The sequence below is a fragment of the Dreissena polymorpha genome, chromosome 6, assembly GCF_020536995.1.
Source record: "Dreissena polymorpha isolate Duluth1 chromosome 6, UMN_Dpol_1.0, whole genome shotgun sequence".
NCBI classification, from domain to species: Eukaryota; Metazoa; Mollusca; class Bivalvia; order Myida; family Dreissenidae; genus Dreissena; species Dreissena polymorpha.
In genome coordinates this window covers 52,341,744-52,355,161 of record NC_068360.1, presented here as the reverse complement: position 1 = coordinate 52,355,161, position 13,418 = coordinate 52,341,744, and the positions used below count along the sequence as shown (strand labels likewise).

The window sequence follows — 13,418 nt, the reverse complement described above, 5'->3', positions numbered from 1 at the left end:
ACATGAATATGACAAGCTCATTGTTTGCTGCTTTAAATTGATACTTTGAACCCGGCTAAATCAAAATACAGTCAGTCAACCATTTTAGAATCACCCGGCAAAAAACATTCATGCTTTTGACCACAATACTTTCTTTCGGGATTTAGTGTCAATGTGAGAAGATGTAAAAATAAAGGTTAAAATGTATTTTGTGTGATAAGAGGTTAGGCCAGCCGGCATATGAAGTTTTTTGTAAAAAATAGCCAATTTAAGTTCACCTTTCGGGAAATTATTAAAAATCATTAAACTTACAGAATTAGTATTTCAAATCATTGTCATGGCATTTGTTTTTAATCAGCAAACAGTTTATTTGAACATAATAAAGCCTTCTATATCCATATGCACATTTCAAAACATAACTCATTCAATCAGTTCCGCTTAACTTTTTGCTGCATTTATCTCCCCTGTAAGCATAATACAAAAGCTTTCTTGCTAAAACTTTCTTCATTTATTCCTCTACCTATTGTATACCTTAGACACTTATCATTTTGCTTTTATTGTGGCATTATGGAAAATTAAATACAAATTAATTGGAACTGCTGATTATCCGGAACTTGTTGACATACTGTACTTGGTGCTTTGTTATTTTACTTTTCAGAAAATAACGTTAATGGCATAACAAGTAAGATAAAAACTCTGAAAGTTATGTCAGGTGGTGGAACTTAAGAAGTTTTAAGATGATTCAGTTGGCACCCGGCTTTTGAATAACATTGAGAAACCAATCTGAGAAATTCACTTGGACATAAAGTGGTTTGTAACCGTCATTTTCTATTTTCACTTTCGACTTCAAAACAATGAATACTATCCACAGCAGAAATGACCATATGATTCATCAAAATGTCATCAGAAGTATGGGATGGTCACACTTTCATTGCTAAAAGAAGAGGTAGCATTGGTAGCATAGATGATGCTCATGCTGCTGCTGATGAAAATGATGATGATTTAGCAGAAGAAATTGACGATTTGAAACGAAGGGGAGTTTTACCCTTTGACTTTCCTTCTGCCAAAAAGGATGGATTATCAAAGGATTATGGTGATAGTGATACAATTGAACTTGGATCAGATTTTGAGACGTCTGTATATCAAAGTGCCGAATCTTACAATGAATGTAAAACTGTTGATAAAAGTGGACAGCCAAACAAACCGACGAGCAAGAATGTTGAGGAAACCGTTGAAACACCTTGCTTGTGTTTGGCAATTCCAAGCTTATTACCGAATGGATTACCCTCAAACTGGTCTGCTTTAACCACCAGAGGTTCATATCAACTCGAATCATTGCACAGGGGCGAGGAAGAATATGACGTTGTGGAGGATGAGTTTCAGAATATTGGAATGAAAGTTACTAAAATTAAAAGACTGCAAAATAAACGATTACTTGAGAGATTTAAAGCTGAAATTGAGGACGTGAGAAGACACATTTCAGAAGGTTAATTTCATTAGAGCCTCAATCTGGGAAAATGGGGCTAAATTGGTGTGTGTAAAGTGTTGTCTCAGTTAAAACTGTGCACTCAGCACAGGCTTATCGGCAGCGAACCTTTCTACTTCTTTTGTAGTTTAAAGGAAGTCAATTCTTAGAGAAAATCCAGTTAAGGTGGAAAATGTTGTGCCTGATAAGCCAGTGCTGTTTGCACTGGCTAATCTAGGATGACACTTTATACACAATCATGCATTAAGAACAGTTTTCCCAGCACAATGCTCAGTTAAAGAAGTTGGTGTTTGAGAGGCAAACAAAGGTAGTTTTGAAAATTTATAATATTTATTTTATGCTTTCCGGTGGTTTATAGAGAAATATCAGTGAATTAAAACTGATAATTTCACTGTTTCAAACAGTGAAAATTATCAGTGAAAATTATCGATAATTTTCACTGTTAACTGTGAAATGACGTCATTTTTTTGACGAAATGACGTCATTATTTCAGCGAAATTCTGTAGTTAAACTCTTACAATCTATATAAACTGTAAAAAAAATCATAAAATAAAAAGAAAATTTGTTGGATTCGGTGGAATATAGATTTTAATTCACTCGTGATCATAGAAAAAAATATTTGCTATGATCACTCATGAATTAAAATCGATAATCCACCGAATCCAACAAATATCCTCTATATATTGCTACAACAGTGTAGTGATTACATGTATTTACAAGGTACCGATAAATGTAACATGAAGATAAAATGAATACCGATAATTACCAACTGTTGCCATATTTCTTCTTTTTTTTAAGTACAACATGCTTACAAAAATATCTTTGTTTGCCATTGCCTTCAACCTAAAACAAATGTTAATGAAACTCAATTTATTTTGGGTAAAATATGTTATCTTTTCAGGATAAATCTTGAACTAGTAGAGAGGTTTAAAATAAAAATCTGTATTTAACATTTATTGAAGTAATTTTCTTTTTTGTAAATTGATGTATTAACTGTATTGACTATAGAAACCTGCTGATAAAATTCTGTCTTTTCCCCGTCCATGCAACAAAACCTAAATTATAAAATATGCCTGCTTTTCACTAAAAGGCAATTTTCAAGAAAGTAATGTTTTTAAGCTTGTCTTAATTTATAATGGCTATCAAAAATGTTTTTGGTATACCTAATGTAAAATAAACTGGAATTTAAAGGAAGTTTTATTTAAAAAAAGTCTTTTTAGTGCTATAATATAAATTCTGACCCATTCTGAATGGTAACCTTATTGCAGATGCTGATGTAGATTCAAATTCTGGCCCATTCTAAATGTTGTACACATTCCAGATGGCGATGTCACTGTGAAGTATCTGTATCATGGTACCAGTGCGGACAAGACGAAGTTGTGTGAAGAAGGGCTCGACCAACGCCTTAGTCGCATGGGGTACTTCGGCAAGGGCATATACTTCAGGTAAATGTAATCCTTGATCTTGGAAATCAGGGTTTAATGCATGTTTGTAAAGTGTCATCCCAGATTAGGCCTTGCAGTCCAAATTTTTGTTAAGAAGATAATTTTTGTAACAACAATTCAATCAAAATGGAAATTATTTCCCTGATAAGCCTGTGAAGTCCAGGATGACACTTGACGCACATGCATTTAGCCATGTTTTCCCAAAGCAAGGTTCATATGTCAATGTTTGAAATTGAAATTTTTTTACAATGGCATTTAAGTTTTTGAAAAGGTTTCTAGTTCGTAGTTCTCAATTTCTTAAGTATATATTGATGGCTTTTCCTGATCCTAAGTGATAATATAAAATAAGTCAGGACTGCTAAGCTGGCATCCCTAACCAGGCCTGATGAACCATTACTGATTGACAAGGATTATTGACCAAGATGACTTTACCTGACCTTCTTGACCATAATGGTTTTACTAGGCAGATTTAACCATTCTGGCTTGGCCATGTTGGTGTGGCCCAGCCTTCTTTTTTTGGCTGGCTCAACCAGGCTTTGCCAAGTTTGGCTTGATCAGGCATGTTTTGCATGGTATATTTGCCTAGTCTGGCTTAATCAGGCATTTTTGACGTGGTATATTTACCCAGTCTAGTTTGATCAGGCAAGTTTGACCAGGTATATTTGCCCAGTCTGGCTTGATCAGGCATGTTTGACCAGGTATGTTTGCCCAGTCTGGCTTGATCAGGCATGTTTTGCCTGGTATATTTGCCTTGTCTAGCTTCATCAGACATGTTTGACCAGGTATATTTGCCCAGTCTAGCTTAATCCGACATGTTTGACTAGGTATATTTGCCCAAGCCGGCTTGATAAGGCATATTTGACCAGGTATATTTGCCCTGCTTGATTGGCCAGGCTTGCTTTATCAGGCCTGCTTGACAAGGCTTGCTTGACCAGGCTTGTTTGACCAGTTATATTTGCACAGTCTGGCTTTACCCTGCTTGCCTGACTAGGCTCACTTGACAAGGCTTGTTTGACCAGGTTTGCTTGACCTTACTTGCTTGACCAGGCTTGTTTGTCCAGGCTGTTTTACCAAGCCTGTTTGACGAGGCTTGCTTTACCAGGCTTGTTTTACCAGGCTTGCTTTACCAGCCTTGTTTACCAGACTTGCTTTACCAGGCCTGCTTTACCATCTTGTTTGACTATGCTTGTTTGTCCAGGCTTGCTTGTCCAGGCTTGTTTACCAGGGCTGTTTGTCCAGGCTTGCTTTATGAGGCTTTTTTGTCCAGGCTTGTTTGACCACAATATTTGTACCAGGCTTGTTTGACCATGCTTGTTTGACATGGCTTGCTTCACCATGCTTGCTTAGCCAAGCTTGCCTGGCCTGTCTTGTTTGACCAGATCTGCTTGAGCAGACTGGCTTGCTGTAAAAAAACACACAAATGTTTGATTAAAAAAATCATTATTTTTTAAGTTTTTATATCAGAAACCCATAACTTCCAAATAAGGAGGATGGACATTACATGTATTTGATAAAATGGGTAACATGCCGGAAACCTTATATTCTTGCAACATGCATTGTACTAAAGTACTTGATTCCATGTGTACATGAAATTTGGCTTTGTACTACAATTAGAGTTTTGTTCTAAGTTATGAAAATATTCAGAACTAAAAGAACTATAGATGTTTTTGAACATGGTTATATTCAGATACGAAGTTAGTATAGATGCGTTGGAACTTTGGCCCCAGGTAATTTATTTGAAGTTTATTGAGTATTTGAAATATTTCAGTGACACCCCTTTGAAGTGTGTCCATTATGCTGATGACCCTGGCCGGTCAAACCCTGACGAGGCTTACATACTCAAGTGTCGGGTCATTCTCGGTGATGTCAAGGTTTAAAGTTTTAACCTATCTATTTTAGATAGATTGCAGATTCCTGGGTAGAAAAGTATTTGTTGTCTTTTTGGGGAAATGGAATGAACGCTCCCACAGTGGGGATCGAACCGTTGACCTCCCATCACTAGGCCGACATATCAATAACGCCACGTCGATGTCACAGTAATGGGTCATTTATAACCTAGAATGGTTCATTGAAAAAATAGTTCTATGTGAAACACATGTCAATAGAATGGTCTTAACATATTAAACATGTTTTGTCATTAAACAGTGAAGGGAAGTCACTGTTGTTTTTGTGCAAAGTGTTATTGTCCATTGTTTCTCCCCTTTGTCTACTTATTTACCTGTAATAAAATCACTCAAAAATAAATTCTAACCATTTTGACTTTATATCGAATACATTATCCTTGCATATTTTTTTCTCAGAGATATTTTTTATCAAATGCTTTATAACATGATTATTGTTCTAATTTAATTAAAAATGTTGTAGCAAGCATGTTTAAAAAAAATTGTTGGTCTCACGTGGAATAATTAAATCTTAAAAATTTAAATAATTGGAGATTTCCTCTCATTTATCAGCATACATGTAGTATGAAATGATGATGCACTAATGTAAATAACAGTCCTGCATGTAATTGTCAAGAAAATCAGGGATTTTGAAAATATAATGTAAAATCAGGGAAATATAAGGGAAAATCTGGGAAATAGCAAGGAAAAGTAGATAATTATTATATGTACTTCTAGTGACTGTCTTCACAATGCAAGATAGGTTTCGATATGTGTATGATTTATTTTAGGTCTATCCACATGGCACAAATGATATATCATTGAAAAGAGAGCCAGAAAAAGAGGATACTTATAGCGGTTGGCGTTATTATGATTCAGTTAAGGTAATAAGTAGTGTTAAGATTATAAGTTTGACTAGTGGTGTATTGTAGTCAGCCTGTTGGTAAGGAAGTCAACATGCAATGACATTATGCTTTATGTTCTTATACCCTAAAAGGACTGACACAGTATATTGGAGTTGCACTGGCAGATGGTTGGCGGGCTTGTCAGTTGGTTTGTCAACTTAAATTGTAAACCAAGGCCCATTTTCGCATGACACCATTCATATTAGGATGGAGTAATGTTGCAGAAAATCAGCTGAATGTTTGTGCATAAAGTGCCCCAGATGAGACTGTGTGCCCTGGAGGGGACTGTGTGCCCTCCAGGGGACTGTGAAAACTAGACAGGCTGATCCATGACGTCACTTTAACGCAGAGTATACATTCCTAACAACAAACCTCGCATAAAGTTGAGTCTCACTATGGAAAACGGGGCTTATTTTTGTGTCATCCAAAATTAGCCTGTGCAGTTTGCACAGGCTAATCAGGGACAGCACAGCTTGATTTAATTGTTTTGTTTAAAGGATGTCTCTTCTTAGCAAAAATCTAGTTTTAGGTGGTGAGTGACTCTTATTAGATTGTGCAGAGCGCACAGGGTAATGCAGGACAACACTTAAAGCACATGCATTAAGCCCCGTTTTCCACAACTAGGCTCATTCTTTAGTTCACTTGATATAGGCTTAATTCAAGATTAATCAAAAACAGTTATAAAATCAACCAGACACATTATTTAAGACTATTATAAGTATGTTAAAACCTTTACCCTAATACCAACAATAATTTATGTTAAGTGAGGTAGTTGGTGCTGATGCTTTAGACTGATGTTAGACTTTGTAGAAGCCAGAGCTCAGATATAATATGTACTAACTTCAAACTCAATAACGGTTCAAACTTAAACTTTATCATCCGAACAGCAACTTTGATATAGCTCATTCTCTCGATGTTGTGATGATGTTGACTGTTTTGCTTATTTCCCAAGCTTTATGGCAAGGTCTTAATACTTTCTATAAATAATGACAGTTTATTTGTCTTCCTTATAAATCGTACAGCTCAAATTTAGAAAACTGTTGTAAAACTTTATAAATGTTTTGCATTACATCTTGTAACAATAATGTTATTTCCATATGATGTTATAACTGATGAAGCTTAATCAAATAAAACAATTTTTTTCTGCAGTTTTTTTATTAAAGCATTATTAGTTTTGTTAAGTTAATCCCTACCAAACTATAATAAAATTTATGTTTGATAAGAATGTCATTATATGAGTCGCATTTTGAGAAAACTGGGCTTAATGCTTGTGTATAAAGTGTTGTCCCAGATTAGCCTGTGCAGTCCGCACAGGCTTATCAGGGACATAGAGAATATTATGTTAGTTTTGGATAAAGATCAAGTTTATCATGCGAGGCTTAGAACCGATGTAGCGCAAGGCTTGATTCCCAAATGTTTGTTTACTTCAACGTCATCATTTGCTATGACGTCACATTGAAACATATAGTGTTCTTAACATAGAGATCGGAAAACCATGGTCTAAAAATAGCGATAGTATAAGGCCCATGTTTATACAATCGTTGTTATACTATCGATTTTCCTCTGGTAATAGGATAAAAAACTTTCTGTTTGATGACATTTTTCTTTTAATATAGTCTGTTCTTAGCAAAAATCCAATTTAGGCGGAAAGAGTCGTCCCTGATTAGCCTGTGCAGACTGCACAGGCTAATCTGGGACAACAATGCACATTCATTTTGCCCAGTTTTCTCAGAACACCACACATATTTTCTTGATGTGCTCAGACACAACAAGCATGTATTTGATTTCACAGCTGCACAAATTGAAGAACCATTCAGATTAAAAAAATTTCCTTTGCAGGGTCAGTAATTTCTATTTAAATATTTTTTATTGGATTTAAAATATTATGAAAACACATATTGTAATATTTAGTGAAATATTTTAATAGAAAGTTTATAAATGGCATAATAAGGGGTTGTAATTCAGGCCTCGAAGAATCCACTCGACCGCTCGCATATGCGAGTGAAGATCACGGTCGGGCGAGTAAAGTTTGTTAAATACTCGACCGACCGGGCTAGTGCTGTTTTTCAAGTTGAGAAATATAAATTTAGTTCCAGAACTCCTGCCACATCGGTACAAGTTGCAAACAATTTTTCGAAAAAAAAAGAAAGGTTTAGTACACAAAGAAACTGCACTTTCGTTTTGACAATGAAAAATAACGTCACAGGCAGTTAAAATAATTTTCGAAATCAGCTGCGCTCTTTTCGTATGTGTCAGTGCTCTAAGCTAATCGATTAAAAGTGAAAAAAAAAACAGTTAAATTTATTGGTTATTCCCTGAAGAATAACATTTCATTTTAATGTAAATATCAATAAAAAAATAACACATAACTGGTTAATTATAATACTTCTTATATTTAATTAAAAATAAACAGAAAAAATAATTATTAATAAACAAAAAGTTAACAAAAAGGTTCTGGTTGATCATAACTTTAAATATAGATATATATTTTTTTTAAAGGCAGGGCGAGTAAATTAAAGTGAAGGGTGAGTGGATTGTCAGGCCTACTGGCCCTGCAGGGCGAGTGGCTCTGGAAAAATTCTTCAAGGCCTGTAATTTCTTCTTGAATCATAATAAAGTAAACAAAGATATTCTCCATTAATCAGATATAGAGAATATTATGTGAGTTTTGGATAAAGATCAAGTTTACCATTTGAGGCTTAGAACCGATGTAGCGCGAGGCTTGCCGAGCGCTAACATGGTTCATGCCGAGCATGATAAACTTGATCTTTATCCAAAACTCACATTATATTCTATTTATCCTCTTATTTTGTGGTCGTTTATCGTTCAAACAGAATAAAAATACTTTAAAATACTCTCAAATTCAAAGAAACAGCGCTGGTTTTCCAAATTGACTCCGAAGTGTTTGTTTACTTCAACGTCATCATTTGCTATGACGTCACATTGAAACATATAGTGTTCTTAAGATAGAGATCGGAAAACCATGGTCTAAAAATAGCAATAGTATAAAGGTTAAGCTTATACAATCGTTGTTATACTATCTATTTTCATCTGGTAATAGGATAAAATTCTATCTGTTCTAGGCACGGTTTATATTTGTACCTTATCCTTTTGAATAAATAAGAAATAATGTCCATGTACAGTACTTGTTTTAAGATCTTGAAAGTGTCTTAAATTGGAGGCATGGGCCGAAAAATGGTGTGAAAAGCTGTGAATCTGGCACATAATCTGTTTAAAGCTCTTTTTCTTTACAATTACTTAACCCTTTCAGCGCTGGAACCGAATTTTAAAGGTCTTTGCAAACACTTTGGATCCAGATGAGACGCCACAGAATGCGGCGTCTCATCAGGATCCAAACTGTTTGCTATTCTGATAGTATTCTTTGAAAAAAAAATCGAAGAGAATTTTAGAAATTCAGCAGACAACATTTTAGCAGACGACAAATTTCCCAGCATGCAAAGGGTTAAATAAAGCCTCTTATAGTAACATCTTTTTATTCTTAACACACAGTTTCCTGGCGTTAGTTTATGTTTATTTGCAAAGAAATGTCAAGATGGTGCAGATGTTTTTAAGCAAGAAATAAAAACACAAGACCTAAATTTATTGGGAAATTATTTGTAATTTGCTGTTTTTTTTCAGTGCTTTTTACATTCATTCTTGAAATGGTAAGGGCTGTCTCTTTGTTGTGAGGATTATAGTCCATATTAAGAAAATTGTGCAATATCAAAATGTAATCCTTTTATTCAAAACATATTTTGCCTTAACTTGAAAAAAAATCTTGAACAAGAATACTTGAGACCCCAGACAGTCAAGAGTGAAGATAATTGGATGGGAAGGGAAGGTAGAACGCAGAGCAATATCAGATATCCTTTGATTTAGAAATATAATAAAATATACATTGAGCCTCACTGGGAAAACAGGACTTAATGCATATGTGTAAAGTGTTGTCCCAGATTAGTCTGTGCAGTTCACACAGGCTAATCAGGGACAACACTTTCCGCTTTTATTGTATTTTCGTTTTTAGGAAGTCCCTTTTAACTAAAATCCAGTTTAGCGTGAAAGTGTCGTCCCTGATTAGCCTGTGCAGGCAGCTTCGACTTCTGGTAACACCATTTAACACTCATGCATTAAAGCATGTTTACCCGGAACTAGGCTCATTTATTTATATATACTTCTGGTTTAAGCAACTGTAGTTTTAATGTATCTCATATGTCATGTGACCTACTTTTTAGCTCATCTGAGCACGATTAATTGGCCAGCCTCAGTCAGTTACGGTTTGCATGTTTGTAGGGATGCCCGAAGGATTTCAACGAGTATGTGGTCTACGAAAGTCGAAGGGCATTGATTGAGTACATCATAACATTCCAAGTCAACAAAGACCTTGTGGCAAAACTTCGAAGCAAATCCTTGAAAACCTCAAGTAAACCAGTCTGTGCAGCACCATCCACACCTGCAAAACAGTCTGTGATTTTTAGGACAAACCAGTCTGTGATACCAAGCACACAGTCTCGGATGACAGCTGGTCAAAACGCTGAACACAATTTTCATACAAACCATTTAGGTATTATATTTGTATGCATGTGTAAGATAACTGCATGGACAGTTGCTTGATGATTATTATCATTGTTTTTGTTAGATCTTACAAGGAAATATACACAATTTTCATTTATTTCATGCTTTTCTATAACATGAATTGAAGTGTACTTTGACATCATTAATGTGACATCATAGTTACGATTACTAACATGTAGCTCACACTGTTGTTATTGGGAAAATCATGATTTTGTTTTTTGCAGCGTTGTCACTTTATAATATTATTTTGTAGTATTTTATTTTCGGTTGTTTTTGAGTCATGATTACACTCACATTGAAGTAATTAATCTATAATGATTTTTTTTGTTTCAAAATAGCCTTAAAAAGCTTTGCATAAAGCTAGTCAAAGATTTAAATCACAAGGTTATTATTGACACAGGTATTCTCCCTTGCGTCTACTGCATAGCATGAAATACAACGAGCCTCTTTCTGGGAAAACTGGGTTTGATGCATGTGCTTAAAGTGTCATTCCAGATTAGCCTGTGCAGTGCACACAAGCTTATCAGGGACAACACTTTCTGAATTAATGGAGTTATCTGTTCTAGGCACGGTTTATATTTGTACCTTATCCTTTTGAATAAATAAGAAATAATGTCCATGTACGGTACTTTTTATAAGATCTTGAAAGTGTCTTAAATTGGAGGCATGGGCCAAAAAAATGGTGATACATAATCTGTTTAAAGCTTTTTTTCTTTACAATTACTTAACACTTTCTGAATTAATGGAGTTTTTCATTTAAGGGCAGTCTCATCTAAAAAAAATCGAGTGTAGGCTTAAAGTGTTTGCCCTGATAAGCCAGTGCAGACTGTTCACACAACCTGGGATGACACTTTATTCAGATGCATTAAGCCAAATTTTCCAGAACGAGGCTTAAATGATGCTTATAAAGAGGAGGAGGTTGTCTTTCACAATGTATGCCCCATGTTTAAATATCAAACTTGTCTCCTTAGATCATGTTGGTTTTCTTTTCAGAGCGTAACTTGACAGATAGAATACCGAGATATGGCCAAATGCCCAATACCCCAGACACAGAACACTCTAGAAGAATCCAAGAAGTTCGGGAAACAGTCAGACTCAAACGCTCTATAGAATCCACCAATCGGACTGGATTACAGGTACTGAGATGAATTTGGCATATTGTTATACCCCCACTAAACAAAGTGTAGGGGGTATATAGGAGTGAGCTTGTCTGTCGGTTGGTCGGTCCGTGTCCGCCCTCTTATTCAAGTGGTTTTCATCCGATCTTCCCCAAACTTGGTCAGAAGTTGTATCTAGATGATGTCTTGGCCAAGTTCGAACATGGGTAATGGCAGGTCAAAAACTAGGTCAAGGGGTGACTTAGTGCAGTTTAAACATTTAGCATGGTGTCCGCTCTCTAATTCAAGTACAGTCCACTCTCGTTATCTCGAAGTCGGCGGGAACAACAAAAAATATCGAGATAACGAGAGTTCGAGATATCCGATAAGGCGTTTTCAAAGAAAAAATGAGACGAAAATTTACCTTGTTTTTAACATCTTAATACCTGCTAAGTTATCTAACTAAAGCCGTCACCATGTGGCATAATACTCTCTTCCTGATATATACGCGTTTTACGAGGCACGAATAATTTTTCTATTTAAATGCTTAAAATGACGTTTTAAGTATAACAGAATTGCATGAACACATGCAGTTATAATTTTTCTAAACTGTCGAGTAAACGACGGTGTATATACGCAAGAATATAACTCAATGCATTTTGGAATGTTGTTTGTAAAAACAATTAGTCTTACGGCCTTTCGGCAGGCTGTGTATTAATTGCAGTTAATTGATGTTCAAGTGACACTTAAAGTGACAGGCCTTAATCAAGATTTAATTGCTAACGACATTACACACGTGTGATCATTGATGTAATTAACGGATCGATTTTCTACCGCACAGTATCGGGAGCAGCCGGGCGAAGCGGGACGGTGAAGTATCAAAGAAAAAGTTTCTCACCTTTTGCCGACACTGGAAAAGTTATTCGCACTTCGAGATAAACCACAGTAAATACATGTTAAATCGGGACTCGGGACAAAAATTTATATCGACATATCGAAATATTCGACATAACGAAAATCGAGATAAGCGATGTTTATTAATATAGATAAAGAAGGAAAAAAAATGGGACATTGAGCTTACTTCGACATATCGAGAATATCGAGATATCCGATGTCGAGATAACGAGAGTGGACTGTAGTTTTTATCCGATCTTCACCAAACTTTGTCAGAATTTGTATCTAGATGATGTCTAGGTCAAGTTCGAATATGGGTCATGCCGGGTCAAAAATGAGGTCACTGGGTCACTTAGTACGTTTTATACATTAAGCATGGTGTCTGCTCTTTAATTCAAGTAGTTTTCATCCGATCTTCACCACACTTGGTTAGAAGTTGTATTTAGATGATGTGTAGGTCAAGTTCGAACATTGGCCATGCAGGGTCAAAAACCAGGTCACAGGGTCACTTAGTGCGTTTTAAACATTGAGCATGGTGTCCGCTGTCTTTTGTGAAGACAACATGCAAATTTCTGTGTCAATTCGGCATGTGAGGGTATTGGTCACATCTGTGACAAAGCTCTAGTTTCAGCAATTGTAATGTTTATTTGATAATGTTATTCTTATGTCATTACCTGAATTGTTTCCAGGATAGACAAAATATTTTCATCATTTTTTACCATTTAATTAAAAAGTCATTGCCCTTTATCTATTCCCAGAACATTTTTCCTTTATTGGATACAAATTATTTGAACATTTAAGTATGTAAATATTTAAAACCTGGATTTTGTGCCATTGCCATGTTCTAAGATGTGGACCTTAAATGATCAGGTTCAAGCAGAATCAGCATCACAACAGCAGCAACAGCAGTTACAGAAACAGTTGTGGCCTGTAGATGATGTGGTGAGTTTAACAACATACATTTTCCTTAAAAAATACCTCTCAAATTGGTTAATTTACATTTCTATAAATAAACGCTACTCAAATGGAAAAAAAAAGGCTCTATGAAATTTTCAGCTGGACTATTCTTCAGATTGTCTAAGCTTTTCTACACTGTGATCCAAATGTTAAGTTGGGCTTCTGGGTCCGTGTAATGCTCTGGTTGAGGTAAACATTCAACA

At 35.5% G+C, this 13,418-nt stretch overlaps 1 protein-coding gene across 2 annotated transcripts in view; it reads left to right on the top strand.

Annotated features, from left to right (window-relative positions):
- The first annotated feature begins 276 nt into the window (after positions 1–276).
- LOC127833415 (uncharacterized) overlaps positions 277–13,418 on the top strand; it is a 38,660-nt gene continuing 25,518 nt past the window's right edge. Inside the window, exons 1-7 of one of the 2 annotated variants that reach the window (XM_052358644.1) lie at positions 277–1,465; positions 2,787–2,910; positions 4,679–4,781; positions 5,582–5,674; positions 9,986–10,256; positions 11,261–11,403; positions 13,129–13,200. In XM_052358644.1, coding sequence (XP_052214604.1) covers positions 877–1,465; positions 2,787–2,910; positions 4,679–4,781; positions 5,582–5,674; positions 9,986–10,256; positions 11,261–11,403; positions 13,129–13,200 — 1,395 coding nt within the window. In that variant the 5' untranslated portion in view covers positions 277–876. Of the gene's footprint in view, positions 1,466–1,491; positions 1,511–2,786; positions 2,911–4,678; positions 4,782–5,581; positions 5,675–9,985; positions 10,257–11,260; positions 11,404–13,128; positions 13,201–13,418 lie in introns of those variants that run through there. The other variant, XM_052358645.1, reaches the window with a different exon arrangement.